Source organism: Artemia franciscana, chromosome 5 (assembly GCF_032884065.1).
Source record: "Artemia franciscana chromosome 5, ASM3288406v1, whole genome shotgun sequence".
In the NCBI taxonomy this organism is placed as follows: Eukaryota; Metazoa; Arthropoda; class Branchiopoda; order Anostraca; family Artemiidae; genus Artemia; species Artemia franciscana.
In genome coordinates, this window is record NC_088867.1 from 4754305 (window position 1) to 4772036 (window position 17732).

General features: G+C 34.8%; 2 protein-coding genes across 2 annotated transcripts in view; one reads left to right on the plus strand and one right to left on the minus strand.

Annotated features, from left to right (window-relative positions):
- The window catches only part of LOC136026906 (BRCA1-associated RING domain protein 1-like), a 128245-nt gene extending 117968 nt beyond the window's left edge, over positions 1-10277 (minus strand). Inside the window, exons 1-2 of the mRNA XM_065703728.1 lie at positions 10129-10277; positions 3986-4180 (exon numbers count right to left, since the gene is read on the minus strand). Coding sequence (XP_065559800.1) covers positions 3986-4180; positions 10129-10229 — 296 coding nt within the window. The 5' untranslated portion in view covers positions 10230-10277. The remainder of the gene's footprint in view (positions 1-3985; positions 4181-10128) is intronic.
- LOC136026907 (uncharacterized) overlaps positions 1-17732 on the plus strand; it is a 144903-nt gene that overhangs the window by 47841 nt on the left and 79330 nt on the right. The gene's annotated exons all lie outside the window — the stretch shown is intronic.

A 17732-nucleotide genomic window follows, 5' to 3' on the forward strand; every position in this document is an offset into this window, starting at 1 on the left:
AAGGAGGGAACTTAGGATGGCTTTTTCAAATATCTTCCCACGAGTGAGCAAAATGGTTCTATATTTGGATTATTCTTTTAAGTCGGTATCCAAAATTAAAGATCTAACAGCTTTTAAAAGGCAAAAATTACAAGAACAAAACTTCAGATCTTGTAATCAAAATTACGAGAGTGAAAAGAAAAAAATAACAAATCTAGCTTTGTGAATACGTCTGAGTCAGATGAACGATTTATTAAAAATGCAAGGGATTTGAATATTTTGATTAAAATTACAAAACAAGAAAACGTAGGACAACAAAGAATACCTTTTTATCTTTTAATTGTTGCTTGAGAAACGGTTTCTTTTATTCAAGTTTTGTCGAGTTATATTGTCCTTGAAATTTTTTTATTCTTTTTCCTCCACTGAAGATGGTTGCGCTGAGGTCTCGGTAAAATTATCCTTCCTGTGCAAGTTTTTGGTATGTTATTTTCTGCAGTCCTGCGATTTTAATTTTTCAACATAAGACAACAGTTTTGGCATCATTTGCTAACTTGAGATTCTTTAGTCAGGATTCTGAGTTTTATCCATTAAAAAAATCAAAATTTAAAAAATTTGATTTTATCTTTTTTAGACTGATGAATACGTTAAAAAAGTTTCATAAACATGCAAAAATAGGAAACTTTTCTTACTTAAGCGAAAAAAAGATAAAGTAACATAATAAATTTGGCTCAGTAAAAGGATAGACCAAAAACTAAAGAACCCAGTAAATTAAGTATCTTGTTCTTTTGGTGCAACTTACAGCTTTGCTGCAAAGTTAAAGTTCAAGTTACTCCTTTTTTCACAAAATGGCAGATCACAACCTTGAACAAACTGAACACATCACAAACTGAACACACTGAACCCGATCACAAACTGAACACATTGAGCCCCATCACAAACTGAACACAAACCTTAAACAATCACTGAAGGCCTTTTGGATATCTAAATAGAGGGGTACACTAGTAATTACTGAAAGTCATTTTCAAAAGCATAGTTAAAGTTTTTGCTCAATGATTCACAAACGGCTCATTAACGTGTACTATGATGTCTTGTACTATGTACTATATCCATGCAAAGTGAATTAGTTGGCATTAAAAGCATTTCAACAGAAAAGCTAGTTTTCGGAGTAGCCTATCTTCAATTACATTTTACCATCTGAAACTCACTTTGTGATATCATACGAACTTTTATTATTATTATACAAAATTATTTTTACTATTATTTTCACTGTGGCAAAACCCCTCGAAGGAAAGCTTTCGCTCAAAAGTTAAATTAGCGTCGTAAATTCTGATTTCCAAAAGTTTCAGAGGCATTTTACATAAATGCAGCATCAAATAGCACCTTGTCCTAAGACCTAAAATAACTTCAGTATGCCTTAAGATAACTTAATTATCTGTTATAGGACTGCCATCTTACTGTCATGAGACCTGAAATACCTTCAGTAGGCATTAGCGTAATTAAATTATTTGCCATTACACTGTCATATTACTGTCATAAGACCCAAAATACCTTCAGTATGCCTTAGGATAACAAAATTATCTATTATGGGACTGTCATCTTACTGTCATGAAACCCAAAATATCTTCAGTAGGCTTTGGAGCAACAAAATTATCTGTCATAAGACCTTCATCTTATTTTCATAAGACCCAAAATGCCTTCAGTAAGCCTTAAGATAACTAAATCATTGCAAGGGCATTATAATGTGCATTATTTTGCAACTAGTATCCCATCCAATTAGTTGAGTCTTTTACCGGAAACACAACTAAAAAAGAAAAAAAATGCATTAGCATCTCAATATTCAGGTCACAGTGCCCCTATGGAAGGTGATAATAAAAACTTAAAATAATTTAGGAAGAGAAAAACAATAATTTAGGAAGAGAAAATAATTTAGGAAGAGAAAATAATTTAGGAAGAGAAAATGTGTCCTTACATTTAAAAGCAGAGTGACAAACTTATTTGTCACTAATTAACTGTTATTAATTGTAAATATTTAATTTTAACAGCTAATTTGACTTGATTTTGGGTGTTTGTATTTTTGGTACTTTACAGTATTTGACATAGAACGCAAATTCGGCGATGTTTTTCTTTTAGTATGTGATTTTGTTTTATCCCCCGCCCTTTCTGTTTTTGCTTTTGCCATTAATCAGATAAAGGTCATTTTATTTCTTGTACTAGGGCTTTTTTTCTTTTGCATTTGCGTAAAATTTTTTCTTTACCATTTTTGTGCTTGATTGGCGTTTCTTCTAATTTTGTTCAGCTGCATTAGTTGTTCCTTTGTTTTGCTTTTTCTTTTTAGACACATGAAGTGAATTCGGCTCTATTAGAGCTGGTGATAGCCTTTTGAAAATAAATATTATCTTATCTTAAACTTAGAATAATTTTACAAAGGCCTAGCCTTAATGTCACTTCTGAAGTTCCAACAAAATAGAGTTGCTTCAACTATAGCAAGGATAAAACCAGTCTCGTTTTAGATAGCGGTAATTATAGAATTCCCTGTTCTTGGGGTTATTTTTACATTGGAATTAGACCATAGAAACTATTACATAGAATTATTACATAGAAACACCAACAATTAGAGAAAAGATTATTTGAACACAAATGGTCAATCAACAAAACCAATGTAAAAACGTCAAAGGTCCAATAAGTTTTAATTGGTTTTGGCCCAATACGTATGTGATTGATGTAACCCAGATCACCCAATACCGTTTGATAGTACCACCATAATTGCCCATATTAAAGGTCTCATACAAGTTTTCAGGGGGGTGTTTGAAATTAAGAAATACATTTATCAAAAAAGCCATACTTAATCAGGATGCTGGGAAACCTCTCTTGGCCCCGTTTGAAATGATCTAATTGCTTTTAATTTTTTCGCTTTTATTACAAAATTATAGCTGTGATCAACCAGAGTTTGAGGGTAAAACAATGACTGTAGTTATAATTCAGCAGACAGCCGGAAGTTGATTATAGTTCAACTATAGTTAATTAAAGTTAAGGTTGAACGCCTCTTATTATTTCACGAACCTAATGAAGATTCTGATCTCTTTCCAGGAAAGAGATCACAACCCTGGAAAGAGAATCCTGGAAATTATTTCACGAACCTAATGAAGATTCCGGTCTCTTTCAAGGAAAGAGATCACAAACCTGGAAAGAGAATCCTGGAAATTATTTCACGAACCTAATGAAGATTCCGGTCTCTTTCAAGGAAAGAGATCACAAACCTGGAAAGAGAATCCTGGAAATTATTTCACGAACCTAATGAAGATTCTGATCTCTTTCCAGGAAAGAGATCACAAACCTGGAAAGAGAATCCTGGAAATTATTTCACGAACCTAATGAAGATTCTAATACTTATAAACCTGGAAAGAGATTGGCACACAAACGAGCTTTAACCAAAATAAGTTCTTATTTTAATATGAAATAAGTTTAATTTTAATATGAATATGATTTATTTAATATGAAAGTTTGGTATTCTATTCAACTTCAACAAAAACAATTCAACAAAATCTACGACTTTTGTCCAGTTTTTTTGCAAGTTACTTGCAAAGATGACTCTCTTGTATGTTGATGAAAAAATGTTATCATGTGTTTCAGTATGACATAAGTATCGATAATCCACTGATACCACTAAATATTTTATACCAGTAGAAGTATCAGTTAAATATTTTTGTTTTTTAATATAAATCGTAAAAAAATTTAGTTAAATATTTTTTAGCCACTTTACTGCCTGATATTTTGAACTCCTGAAACCCGTTTTATCTCCAATTTTTTATGGAACACACAGAAAGGGAGATCCCCACGCAATATTATATTAAAAGGATTCCTACTCCTACTAATAGTGATGAGCCTAAAAATACAAGTTGTGTTAGTGTTTTTGATTATGTCACCCCTTGAAAAAATCCTCCAACATATTCTAGAGTCAAAACCAAGGCTTGAACCTGGGTACACTTAGCTCCCAGGGTATACTTACGCAGATTTTTGTTGCATAGCTGTTTGAAATGCCTTGTAGCAGTTCACCACATTGGCAAGAACCTTGCATGGAATCTTATCTTTTCGAAACGAATGCAGTCCACATACTAAACAATCTTCAACTGACCTGGCACATTCTTTACAGTAAACACAGTCACAACGCCCAAGCACATATGGCTCATCTGGAATTTTGTTGCTGGAATTCAGGAGAAAACAATTAGACTCAACGAAATTTACCAATTGAATCATAAATGATCTGTAGGAAATCTTATAAAACTACTAAAAGCCTGTTGTGGAGTTACTTAACTGTAAGTAAGGAGCAATTCGGCCAAATAGTGACCAAAACTCAAAGCGATAACAATGATAACAATTAATATGTCAAAAGGATTGGCTTTTTATGCTGATACCAAATATATAAACTTCATTAAGTTGAGTATTATCCATCAAAAGCTAAGAGCCTGAAAAATTTACCTGATTTTCGAAAAAAGGGGGAAAACTCCAAAAAGTCCGGCAATCTCATTGAAAATACCTCATCAAATTCAGCGTATCAGAGAAACCTGCTGTAAAGGTTTCAAGGCCTTAGCTACAGAAATACGAAGGTCTGATTTTTTTTGCCAAAAGAAAGATCACAGACGTGTGTTAATTTTTTCGTTGCTTTTTTTCTCCCCCAAGGGCGACTATATCAAATCAATGTTCCTAAAAGATTGGGAGGGGGTTCATTTGAATAGAGATTAAAAGTTTTAGTTCCCTTTCTAAGTAACCAAAAAGATAGGAGGGCAACTAACACCCTCCCATGATCCTTTTCTCCCCAAAAACATTGGTCAAAATTGTAAGATTGCCATTTGGTTATGAATAGATAAAAGGTTCAATAACTATGCCTCTGGAGATGACATGATCCCACAACCCCTAGAGAAAGGGCTGTTAGTTATGCAGTTCACCTGTTGCATACAAATAAATTAGTTATTGAGGGATAGACAGAATAATTTCAATGGGAGTTTTCTGCAGAGGGGATTTTCCACAAAGAGATGTTTTCCTTGGGGGGAAAATTTCCGAGGGCAAACACCCATGGAGGGGAGGGTGATTTCCCAGCTTAAATCAAAAAATGATTAGAAATTAATTATAAAACAAGTTTTCTAAACTGAAAGTACGGAGCAGCATTAAAACATTAACCAAATAGAAATCCATCTATATACAAGGAGAGGCTGCTCCCTTCTCCCCTTTTGCTCTTTACTCTGAAGTTTGACTTTTTGTTAAAATTCAATCACTGATGTGGTTGCAAGGTAAACACACTAACTGATGCCCTTTCTAATGATGTTACCTTAAATCACACTTGCCAGCAACAGTATGATACTGCAGTCACCAGTTAGTGCCAACTCATCAGGCATGTCCAAAACCAATTTGCCACGCCTTGCACATTTCCTTGGCAATTAATGATGAAAACTAATTGATGCCCTTTCTAATGTTGTTACCATAAATCACACTTGCCAGCAACAGTATGATACAGCAGTCACCAATAAGTGCCAACTCATCAGGCATGTCTGAAACCCATTTGCCATGCCTTGCACATTTCCTTGTCATCTAGTGATGACAACTAATTGATACCCTTTCTAATGTTGTTACCTTAAAACATACTTGCCAGCAACAGTATGATACTCCAGTCACCAGTAAGTGCCAACTCATCAGGCATGTCTGAAACCCATTTGCCATGCCTTGCACATTTCCTTGTCATCTAGTGATAACAACTAATTGATACCCTTTCTAATGTTGTTACCATAAATCACACTTGCCAGCAACAGTATGATACAGCAGTCACCAATAAGTGCCAACTCATCAGGCATGTCTGAAACCCATTTGCCATGCCTTGCACATTTCCTTGTCATCTAGTGATGACAACTAATTGATACCCTTTCTAATGTTGTTACCTTAAAACATACTTGCCAGCAACAGTATGATACTCCAGTCACCAGTAAGTGCCAACTCATCAGGCATGTCTGAAACCCATTTGCCATGCCTTGCACATTTCCTTGTCATCTAGTGATGACAACTAATTGATACCCTTTCTAATGTTGTTACCTTAAAACATACTTGCCAGCAACAGTATGATACTCCAGTCACCAGTAAGTGCCAACTCATCAGGCATGTCTGAAACCCATTTGCCATGCCTTGCACATTTCCTTGTCATCTAGTGATAACAACTAATTGATACCCTTTCTAATGTTGTTACCTTAAATCACACTTGCCAGCAACAGTATGATACTGTAGTCACCAGTTAGTGCCAACTCATCAGGTATGTCTGAAGCCCATTTGCCATGCCTTGTACATTTCCTTGTCAACTAATTGATGCCTTTTCTAATATTCTTACCTTGAATCACACTTGCCAGCAACAGTACTGTAGTCACCAGTTAGTGCCAATTCATCAGACATGTCTGAAACCCATTTGTCATGCCTTGTACATTTCCTTGTCAACTAATGATTACATTGACTTGAGACTAGGAGAAGAAATTGTGGCCTGGTTCAATAAGTTTTTTATATTTGCAACTTGGTTGGAAAAGAATTTGCTACAAAGCCTTGTATTGGAATGTTTCTTTAAAATGTTGATTATGTCCTGTTGTTGTTGAAGAATAATCCAATCGAAATGTTTGTGAGCCTTCCATAGAATTTTATAATCATGTCCCCTCTGTTACAGCAATACGTTAGTCTTGGAATTTCAATTTTCCAAGGCCTGGAGGGGGTAGGGGATGTTAGAGAGACCTTTGGTGCAATTTGCTGTATGCCTATGAACTGATTCTAAAGTCTGTTGGTCAGATTTGTTAATTTGGATGACGATAAAATACCTAATTGCACTCCTCTTGCAATCTTTTTAAAGGCTGCAATTATTCTATGGTATTAGCATTGAGGTACTAGTTATAAAAATAGAGGGCAGGATGATTCAAGCAAATCTTAAAATCATTCAAAATATCATTACTTTTTTTAATTTGTTTTGAATTTCAAAAGATAGAAACTCCAAGGTAATAATACTGTAACTAAATTCCAATCTTCAACATGTTGAATATATCTTGTTAAGATAAATATTTGAAGGTATTTAAGGATTGAAATTTAGGGTTAAATAATTTTGGAAACCTAAATTTTTTTAACAGCTATGTTAGTGAATAAGGCTTTTAGTGGGTGAAAAAAGGTTTGTTTTGTTTTATCCCCACTTAAATGGGGCTATTATTGACATAAAAAACAGCACCAGAACTACCTAAGCTATAAAAAAAAAGTAATGAAAGCTCAAAGCAATGTGATTCAACATAATGTAGCTTTCAAATTTAGGAAACAGTAAAATTAAAACTTCTTCCTAAATTCCTGGAAATAATGCCTCTATTCAGGAATATACAGAAAGATTTGCTTGAGCAGGTAGATTCAGTAATGAAACCTCCAATTTTTAGGAAACTATAAGTCAATTATTGACTACCATAATTTTTTTAAGCACTCACAGTTTAAGTAAGCATATTTTCAACTATATTCCAATGTATATAAGAAGCTAAAACAACCAGATATGACAATACAGCACTGTCCATGGTAAAGGAAAATAATGCTTCAATGTATTGTTGTTGTTTTTTTTCCCAGAGGCACTTCATATGGAAGGAGTGGTCCTTTAAAAATCAGAGGGGGTTATTCTATTGGAAATCAGAAGTTCTAGTGTCCTTCTTAAGAGCAAACATTTCCTGGAGGGTAACAAGCACCCCCCACTCCCACCACCCCTGAAGCAAAGGTTGTAAGTTATACAAGTGCCCATTATTAACATTTTTTATTATGAAAGAGGACATGCTTGATCCTAGACCAAGTTTCACCTGGAAGGTGAAACTTCAAGGAAATGTTGAGAGGGATACCAAACACAATGAAAACATACTATGGGCTTGCTGGTTGTCAAAGGGGAATATTTGCAATATCAAAGGAACCATCTAGGGAATTAAGTTGAAACTTTCAAGGTATATCGAGGAGGAATTGGAGGGCAACCAGCTGCTCCCTTCCTTCCCCTGCCCTTTTTAGGTGCCCTCTCTCATCTGCTCAAGCTAGTCAAAAGATTTTATAGCTATTCCACCAGGAACCCTATGCCCCCAGAGCCCTGGTAAATGTATTACTTTGACATTTTCTTTTTTTTTATGAAGATAGGCTTTCAATAAACAATAATAATTCTTGACCTCTCAAAAGCATTGTATGGTTGCAAAAGAATTGAAGTCAGTTGGATGAATATTATTTACTATTATTTAAAAATGTGGATAACTGGAAAGAAAAATGAAAATTTGATTAATAGAAAAATGCAACATGTTACAGATTTTAAATTTCACTAATATCTTAAGTTTTGTATATGCTCTTGGGTTGTTATTTTGTATATGTATTGGGCATTAGGTTTGAAGAGTGTTTTGAGCAGGATTGATGAAAATCATTTGAAGGTTCTCAATGTTTGACTTTTGAAGCATGTTGATCTTACAGGTTGCATTTATAGAGTAGCAAACTTGGAAAAAAATTATGGAAATTAATGATACTACTCTCCTTTTTTAATTATAGTGTTTCTTGCTTATGAGTTCTCTTCTAGACTGTTACTAGAAATATGGACTAGCCTAGATAATAACCTTGACACACTATCAGCACAGGGCCACTTTGGCTTGAAGAAAATGAGGTAAAATTCTAGGTTATTGACTTGTGGCTATCTCAGAAAGGGGTTAGGTTAGGAAAATGAAACTTTCAGGGATGGGTCTACAGGCTAAAGTATATCCCAGGAAGGATTTTTGAAGAACTTACCTCTGCTCTTCTCCCTCTAGAGGATCCTGATCTTGGTAATATTCTAGTTGAGTGACTTCTTGATATCTCAGAAAGGGGTTAGGTCAGGGAAATGAAACTTTCAGGGATGGGTCTACAAGCTAAAGTATACCTTGGGAAGCTATTTTTAAAATATCCACTCCACTTCTTCTCCCTCTAGAGCCCTGAAATTTGCCAACATGACAGGTCTATGCCTATTGAAATCTTGACAAAACAACATTTTAACTTAATTTTTGGTTACCAGTTGCTTTTTCTCTGCCTTTAGTTCTGAAAATGCAATTCCTGTTATTTGAGTAGAATTCTGAGCCATATCAATGTTTTTTTTAGACATAAAAGGGGTGATATTATTATGATGCATAAGCTCCTGAATTATAACTCTCCATTAAACAAGTTATTTCAACTTGACCAGTCTGCCAGAACTAGTGGGCATAGTTGGAAACTATATCAGAAGAGAGCTGCCACTAGACTATGTAAGAACTCCTTCACTTATAGAATAGTGAGTTTGTGGAATTCTCTCACCAAAAAAGCAGTCACTACCCCCAGTACTGCTGCCTTTGAAAGAGCCATTGATGGAGAATGGTCATCAAAGCCATGGTGAACTGAGTGGGATGCTGTTGAGACATTCAACCATCATCATTATTAACCAGCAATTCTACAGGATTTAATCTGGTAAAATTCTAGTTAATTGACTTCTTGCTATCTTAGAAAGGGTGTAGGTTAGGAATTCTTATTTTGCTAGACAATGTAATTTAAGGTAATAGGCTATATTAAAAACCTTATAAAATGAAATTGAGCAAAGTTGTGAAGCTGAAAACAATTTTGTTCTATTTCATTCAACCAGAAGATCTATTTTGCAAGATTTCACTTTTATAACACACATATTTTTGATGGTCATCAAAAGGTCAGGGCCCTCTAGATGGAGAAGGAGTGGAAGTAGATACTTCAAAATACCTTCCCAAGACATACTTTAGCCTGTAGACCCATCCCTGAAAGTTTCATTTTCCTAACCTAACCCATTTCTGAAATTGAAAGAAGTCACAGCTAGAATTTTACCAAACCTTGAGGAGGCCCAATTTGGGCTGCAGACTGCATCCATACCTGAAATTTGTGATTACCTAACTACATTTAAAGAAAGGTCTTATTCCAGGGTATATAAGCCAATCCCTAGCTTGGAAGAACTTTTCAATTAAATGTACCCAAATCTGTTGACATAAAACAGGAGAATTTCAAAAATTCTAGTCTAGCCTACAAATCAATCAAACCAAAAACAGTAGTCTAGGTGGCCAAGGCCTATGGTGTTAAAATTTAAGGCAGGCACCAAATAACCGTAATATAAATTACCATTTGTTGCATTTTATGAGGACTCGCAGCTCTTCAAATTTTGCTTGAGTATGTTTAAGATTGGAGTCAACAAAAGACTTAATTAATTCATTTCTAGACATTTTTCAGCATTTATTCAAAATCGCGCGGTACCTGTAAAACGCCATCTCTAAAAAGAATTGAGATTGCTTAGGTCTTGCTTATATTTTACTCTCAGTGAATCCCCGAATAGATGCTCAATACAAAGCGAAGGCTGTGATAGGACCGAGGAGACGTGCACGGTGGGTAGCCCGTCCAGGAGGGTACCAAATTCCGCTACCAAGGTGCTCAATTGCGATGAGCAAGACCGGGGGCTCACACGGATGGCGATATTTACCAAGCAGTCAACTATAGTCGATGCCAATTCACCTTTCCTATTATTTAGAAGTTTGGCTCGAGCTTTCCAGGCTGCCAAGAGCCTTCAACAAACTTATCAAAGTTGTTGATATAACACTTACTCTCCCAGTGACTTCTTTGATGAACTAGACATTGCTTAGCACCATGAAACATGTAAAAACATATGTAGCATGGCCTGTGATGACGAAAGCTTAGCCATCCACTTGTCAGGTAATACTGACAGGTTTACCTGTCATTGCTTGAAATAAAGACGAGGGGATTTGCTCTAATGAAGACGAGGTTATCGACCGTTTTTCTGTAAAAGAAAAAAGACATTATCCCTTGTTTAGCTTTTTTACCAATATATAATTCCGCTTATAATTCTTATTCTAGTTTGTTGAAATAGAGCTTCATGACAATTAAAAAAAAAAAAACAGAATTTTATTTGATATGCATAGCACTGAATATATATATATATATATATATATATATATATATATATATATATATATATATATATATATATATATATATATATATATGTAATTATGTATACATATGTAAGTATGCATATGTATATGTTTTTTTTACCTTAAACAATGTATTTTACAATTGTAAAAAAGATGACAGAACCAATTGTTATCCAGCTTTCAGAGCAGAAGGTATTATTGTGGGACGGAAAATTAGACATTTTAGAGAGCTTTACGAAAACAAAATGGCCTGTTTTTGTTTGAAAGATTTGTATTTTGTTCAGATCATGTTAAAAATACGAATAATCTTCGAAAGTAGTCGTTGTCATTTTCAGTGATACTTGTCATGACAATTATAAAAAGTTCGAATTGTGGTTCAAACTAAAAGAAAAAAAAACAACAGAAAAAGAAGGAAAATGGAAATTTTCTTGTTTTAAATATTGAAATAAAATTAGCTGAGTTTAGCCCCTGTTTTGACTGATTCTGATTAATCTGTTAGTTTCTGTGACATGAAATCAAGACTGTAAATTGTGTCTTTTGTTACTAATGTCGAAGGGAAAAGTATATACATTGAAAAGAAAATATGTTTGCTACATTCTCAGTATTATTGCATGCTGAACTGAGTTATCTTAATATTATAAAATTAGCAACTGTGTCGTAGCAAAATGTGTCTTAGTTTGATTTCCCAAAGAACGCTAAACGGTCGCGAAATTTCTTGAAAAAGGTTAATGAAATTTCACGTCTTGTTATTTGTTTACTAATAAAACTATGAAAAAACTGTCAAACTTCAATTTTCAGTATTCTATTTGTATTTCGAACTAGGAGAAGTGGAACAAACAAAATGGAAACTCCAGTAAAAGATTGTTTCAATGCCTTTCATTTATCGATTTTCTAAATGATCATTTACCAGTGCGTTCTATAGAATATTTGATTCGTAATGTGTTTTGTGTATCACCATTGCCAGGTATTACCTTCTAAATTAGGCATTGGGGCTGGGTCTACTCCAAAATAAAGTGATAAAACATTTTGAACAAATAATTTTTTGATTTTTAACTTTTTAATGAATCTTATTATATCACAAAAATTTTATTTAAGAGTAGATTATAGTAGATAAAATTTTATTTAAGAGTAGATGCATACATACATATATATATATATATATATATATATATATATATATATATATATATATATATATATATATATATATATATATATATATATATATATATATATATATATATATATATATATATATATATATATATATATATATATATATATATATATATATGTATATATATATATATATATGCATATATAAGGACTTGTTCAAGGATATTTAGATAAATTTAAAGAAATGAGACCTTAAATGTGTTTGAGAATAATTTTTTCTAAGGTATTTACTTTTTTCGTTGTTTCGTTGTTTTAGTGGAAAACTAACAAAGAAATAAGACTCAATGTAGTACTTTATTTTCTAAAAAGCCCACATTATAAACATAACTATTTAAGTTCTAACGTGTTAAATGTGCACGTTCTTGATATTGAATCAAGAAGTGGATTTTAGGCCAAAAACGGCTTCAATTAGAAATCCGACAGCTGCTAAAGAAAGACCACCAACCAGTGCTATAAAAGCACTTTGTATATCGTCCAGCTCAATTGTCACATAGCTATCTTTATTGTCTGGATTTATCCTCATTGATGGGCGTTGAAGCCTGTTCCACCAATAGCGAACTAGGCCTTGTTGACGTAATCTGATAGCAGTTTCAGTAAAAGCCCATTTTAGGAGTGATTTTTTGGGTTGGTATGAAGTTATGTGAACTGTAGTTAAGCATTCTTTTGCATATCGAAGCTTTGGCTGATTGTACTCATCAAGAAATTCATTCATAACCATATAGGATCCTCTATTCCTGCTCTGTATAAAAGCAGCCCTCCTAGATATAACTTCTAAAGCTGAATCTGTAATGTTGTTGTTATACTCTGCCCGTTCAAAAACTCGACGTATGTGTTTGTCAGCTGACTCATTATAGCCTTTATATAAGCCACGAAAGCCGTTTAAATAGAATTTCAAGCCACTCTTATCAAGATCAGCAAATGTGTCAATTGGAGGTGATTCAGAAGGCTCTGAAAGGTATGAAATCAAGCTTGCTTTATAGCTAACTGCTATAAAGAAGCAGGTAACCCAGAGAGCAACAAAGACCACTCGAACAGAATTTGTTGACCTATAGTCTTGGCTTGGCATGCCAACTATTGCACTATAGCTACGGAACATTGACATTGACAAAGACTTAAGCTCTCCAGGATTTCTTCCAATCACAGTCTTATATATTAAAGCACAGAAGAAAAAGACCAGCCCAGAACTGATTACCAAGAGTGCAGTAGCAATCCAAGTCTCTGCAGTGAATGGCTGTATTATTACAAGAATTCTAGGAAGATGTTTTACAGTAGGAACAACAAGACCCATACAGTCATCAACATGAGGGTAGTTGGGCTGCATTATACTCACATATGATTCTACTAGGAAAAAATTTGCAAACCCTATATCCTTTTCTCCTCGTATGAGCTCTCCAGTGAGTCCACTAAATTTCCGAGAGTCATTCACTTCCACACCCCATTTTTCTCCTTTTGGAGGTTCGCTAATATCAATCTCCATACCTAAAGAATGGGCATAAGCGTTCATTGTTTCCACATCTGGTCCGAAGTATGTGCCATTTTCACTTTTAAAAATGTTTGGCGGAAGTTCGAATGTGCCAGCTCTTAGTTTTGAGCCAGAAAGGGTTTTAAGCGGGTTCTTGTCTCGATCTGCTTTTGTATATATAGGGTGGAATTTTCCTTCTCCTTGGAGATTTATCTTCATATGATTCCAACCAAGTACTTTCTTTTGAAGGTCAGTGCTAATTACAATTACATTTCTTATTGGGAAGATAATAGCTTCAATTTCGGGTAAAAGGCTTGTATCTCCAAAGACAAAAAGCTTTAACTCAGAATGATATAATGAAATATTCTTTAGTATTTCAATTCTCTCGATTCGGTTTTCTATGGCTATAAAAACCGCGTTGCAATCACTTTGAAATGCTTTTTCGTCATAAGATGTACTGATTAGTGCTAAGCTTTTAATAAACTTGAAAATTTTAGTTGGATTCCCAATACAATGAGTGCACGGTTCGCGTTCCAGCATAAAGTTTACACGTTCTGCCAAAGACTTTATTCTTGGGGAATTATATGCGTCAACTATGACCAGCCAAAGCAAAAGGATTATTTTCATCTTTCACTTTAAAAAATCAACAAGATACTAACTCTCTTTTCCGAGCTATTTTGAGTTATATACCTATAGTGCTAATCCATAAATATTTTAAAAACGCATTAAAGCAAACAACACTCTCCAGGTGTCCGTTTAAAAATTCTCTCACATTTCCACTTATGTGGCTATCACGTGATAATAAAACTTTAATGAGATGAAACCTTCGCGTGAAAGAAGAATGGTTTGTTATTTTAACATGATGATATTTCCGCAGGGAAATCTTAAGTCTATCCAGGCACGTACAAGAGAATTAATTTCAAGATGAGGGGGTTGGTAACCTCCTGAGTTTACCATCGACTGAAGCGAATAAAAGAAATGTACGAAGAGCAATTTTTTCAAACTCCTTTTTCTTATGCATATGAAAATTAAAGGGTAAAAATTTGAAAATAAAGATTGTTGTTGTTATACAATCCATTAAAGATCATTATTTGGACCAAAGGCATAAAATACTCATTATATATTTGAATTGAACGTGAAATTTCAGAAAATTACAAGAATAAACTAGGACTAGGAAATTAATAGAAGAAAGTGAATTATTTATGAATATATCTAACACTAAAAAAAATATTTGTCTGTGAAGTATATGATTGATTTTTCATAGCAGTCTATTATACTTTTAAAATTTTAAGCCATGAAATTTACCATCAGAATAATGAGGCATTGTGGCTCAAACAGAAACGAAACTCAGTCTTCAATAGATTGTCCAAGATAGTCTAAGGGTACATCGAAGATTTTTATTCGTTTTTTTTTCGGGGAGTTTTCTACAAGAAAAACTATGCAACATGCAGTAGGAAAAATATATTCAGGGTGGTGGTTCAAAAACCGGTACCTCCCTCCACTCGATAGTCATACATCTGTTGAAAGAAAGTACCAGGTACATAACTAACACACTCCTATGTTTAATCCTTAGGTTTATCATAGCAGTGGCAGCAGTGCAGTAGTTCTTGGCTTGGATACGGGGGGATCTGCCCCCCCAGTTTTTCTGATATTGAACTCCTTTTATTTTATATTTTTTTACACCTTTCTTATACCTTTTCTCCCGGAGTATGAGGCCTAAAACTGCTACTGCATCCTAGGTTTAATGCCATTAGTATGCAGATGTCCGCATTGTGCTGCTTAGCTTTTTTTATCCAGTATGGTAGTTCCCGTTAGGCGCTGTCTTTATTATGGCCATTTCAGGTTAAGTCGGCCGGATGAAACATGGGTTAAATAGCTTATAACACCTCTGAATTCTTTTTTGTAATGAATTGAGAACTGAGTAGTAATGTCCATCAGATCTGGAAAAAAACATCAGATCTGGATAATAACTTTGATAATTTGGATCATAACTAAAAGTAGGTAATAATTTTGGTATATTTTAATTGTGATAGATAGTGGTACCTATAACCGATTAACTCACAACAATTAGTAATGATTTGGATGATGAGTAAGCAACTCGAAGGCCAAATTTAGATGATAGACTCTCGAATTTTAGTGATTAACACTTTTTATCACTGCTGCTGCTGCTAACAAATCAAAGCGTCACCAAGCTGTTTGAGGCCAACACAGCCATGCACACTCCTTCTAGCCCTTTAATAATTGAGAATAAATTAAATAATACCTGGGATAATTAGTGATTAGCATAAGCAATTGGCAATAATCACTTATTAATTTCAAGACCAGTATACAAAGACCAAATTGTAATGATAAGACCCCCCCCTCCCCCAATTAAGTGAATAAAATTGAACCGCTTAATAATTGGTAATAAATCTATATATATAAAAATAAGTTGTCTGTGTGTGTGTGTGTGTGTGTCGAGTGACGTCATGTTTGTGTGTCAACTGATGTCATGTTTGTTGATTGAAGAAATTACACACCGGGACATCGGGACACAAATGACGACCGGGACACCGGGACATCTATATATATAAAAATAAGTTGTCTGTGTGTCTGTATGTCGAGTGACGTCATGTTTGTGTGTCGACTGACGTCATGTTTGTTGATTGACGAAATTACACACCGGGACACAAATGACGACCGGGACACCGGGACATAGGGAATATAAATGACGACCGGGACACTCAAAGAGAAAGCGACCGGGACAAAAGGAATGTTCGATTAGCAATCACCATCAACAAAGCACCGGGACACAAATGACGACCGGGACACGGGGAATATAAATGACGACCTGGACATTCAAAGAGAAATTACTGACCGGGACACCGGAACACAAATGACGACCGGGCAAAAATGACGACCGGAGCACCGGGACACAGGGAATATAAATGACGACCACGAAACTCAAAGAGAAATTACAGACTGGGACACCGGGACACAAATGACGACCGGGACACAGGGAAACAACAACAACGGGGACGCCGGGAGGCACAGAGGGATACATAAATGACGACAGGGATACAGGGAATGTTCGATTAGCAATCACCATCAACAAAGCTCAAGGGCAATCATTAGAATAATGAGGTATAGATCTGAATACAGATTGTTTTTCCCATGGACAATTATATGTTGCATGTTCAAGAGTTGGTAAGCCTGACAATCTATTTATATGCACAGAGAATGGGACAGCCAAGAATGTTGTACATTCGCAAGTTTTACGTAGTTAAAAATATATATATATATCTATCTATATTCATAGGTGGGACACAGGGACACAACTACAATGGCGTGTAACTAATATGGCGCGTAACGACTTGCGCGCGCGGGGGGCTTGGGGGGGGGGGGCGCGAAGTGCCTCCCCAACAGCTAGTACCATAATAATAATTACAATAATTAATTACAGCTCCAATTACTAATTATTATTGGTGAAAATTATTTGTAGCAACTGGTACGGTTCCGCAACCCTTTAAACATTCAATATTATTGTGTAAACAATCGCAAGGCCAATTTAGGGTGGGCAAGGTTAGGAAGCTTAGTGACCGAACAATCATCATGCTTTTAGAACTGTTGAGAAAGCTTCTTGTCCCAATTAAACGGCCCTTGTGTTCAAGAAACCGTTTTAAGAAATTGGAACAAAATGTTAAACTTCAGCATAAAGAACCAGGCGTTGAGGGAGAAACCAACCTAAAATGAGAAATAATTGCTGATCGTTTTAAATTTCAATGTTGCTCCTTACTTTCAGTTGCAAAACTTTTATTTTAAAATTAATTTTTGATCGTTTTCAAGTAATGCCGAGAAAATCCTGTTTTTTCCATAGAAAATTCCCTATCCCTGCAAAAGCTTCTGAAAGTAAAGTTCCTCCCGTGTAATATACCCCCATTAGCCCAAGGAAAAATCCTCTCCTCCCAACAATCCCATGCTCGATAACAATCCCCCAGGAAAATTTTATACAGGAATTCCGCCTTAAAATTCTACTTCGCATACTATCATTTGAAAAAGACCGTTTTATTTGTAAGACAAATAAAAGGAATTTCGTATAAGAATTCTGGAAAATTCCTCCAGTGTAAAATTTTTCATGGAAAGTTTACCCTCTGAGACTTTCC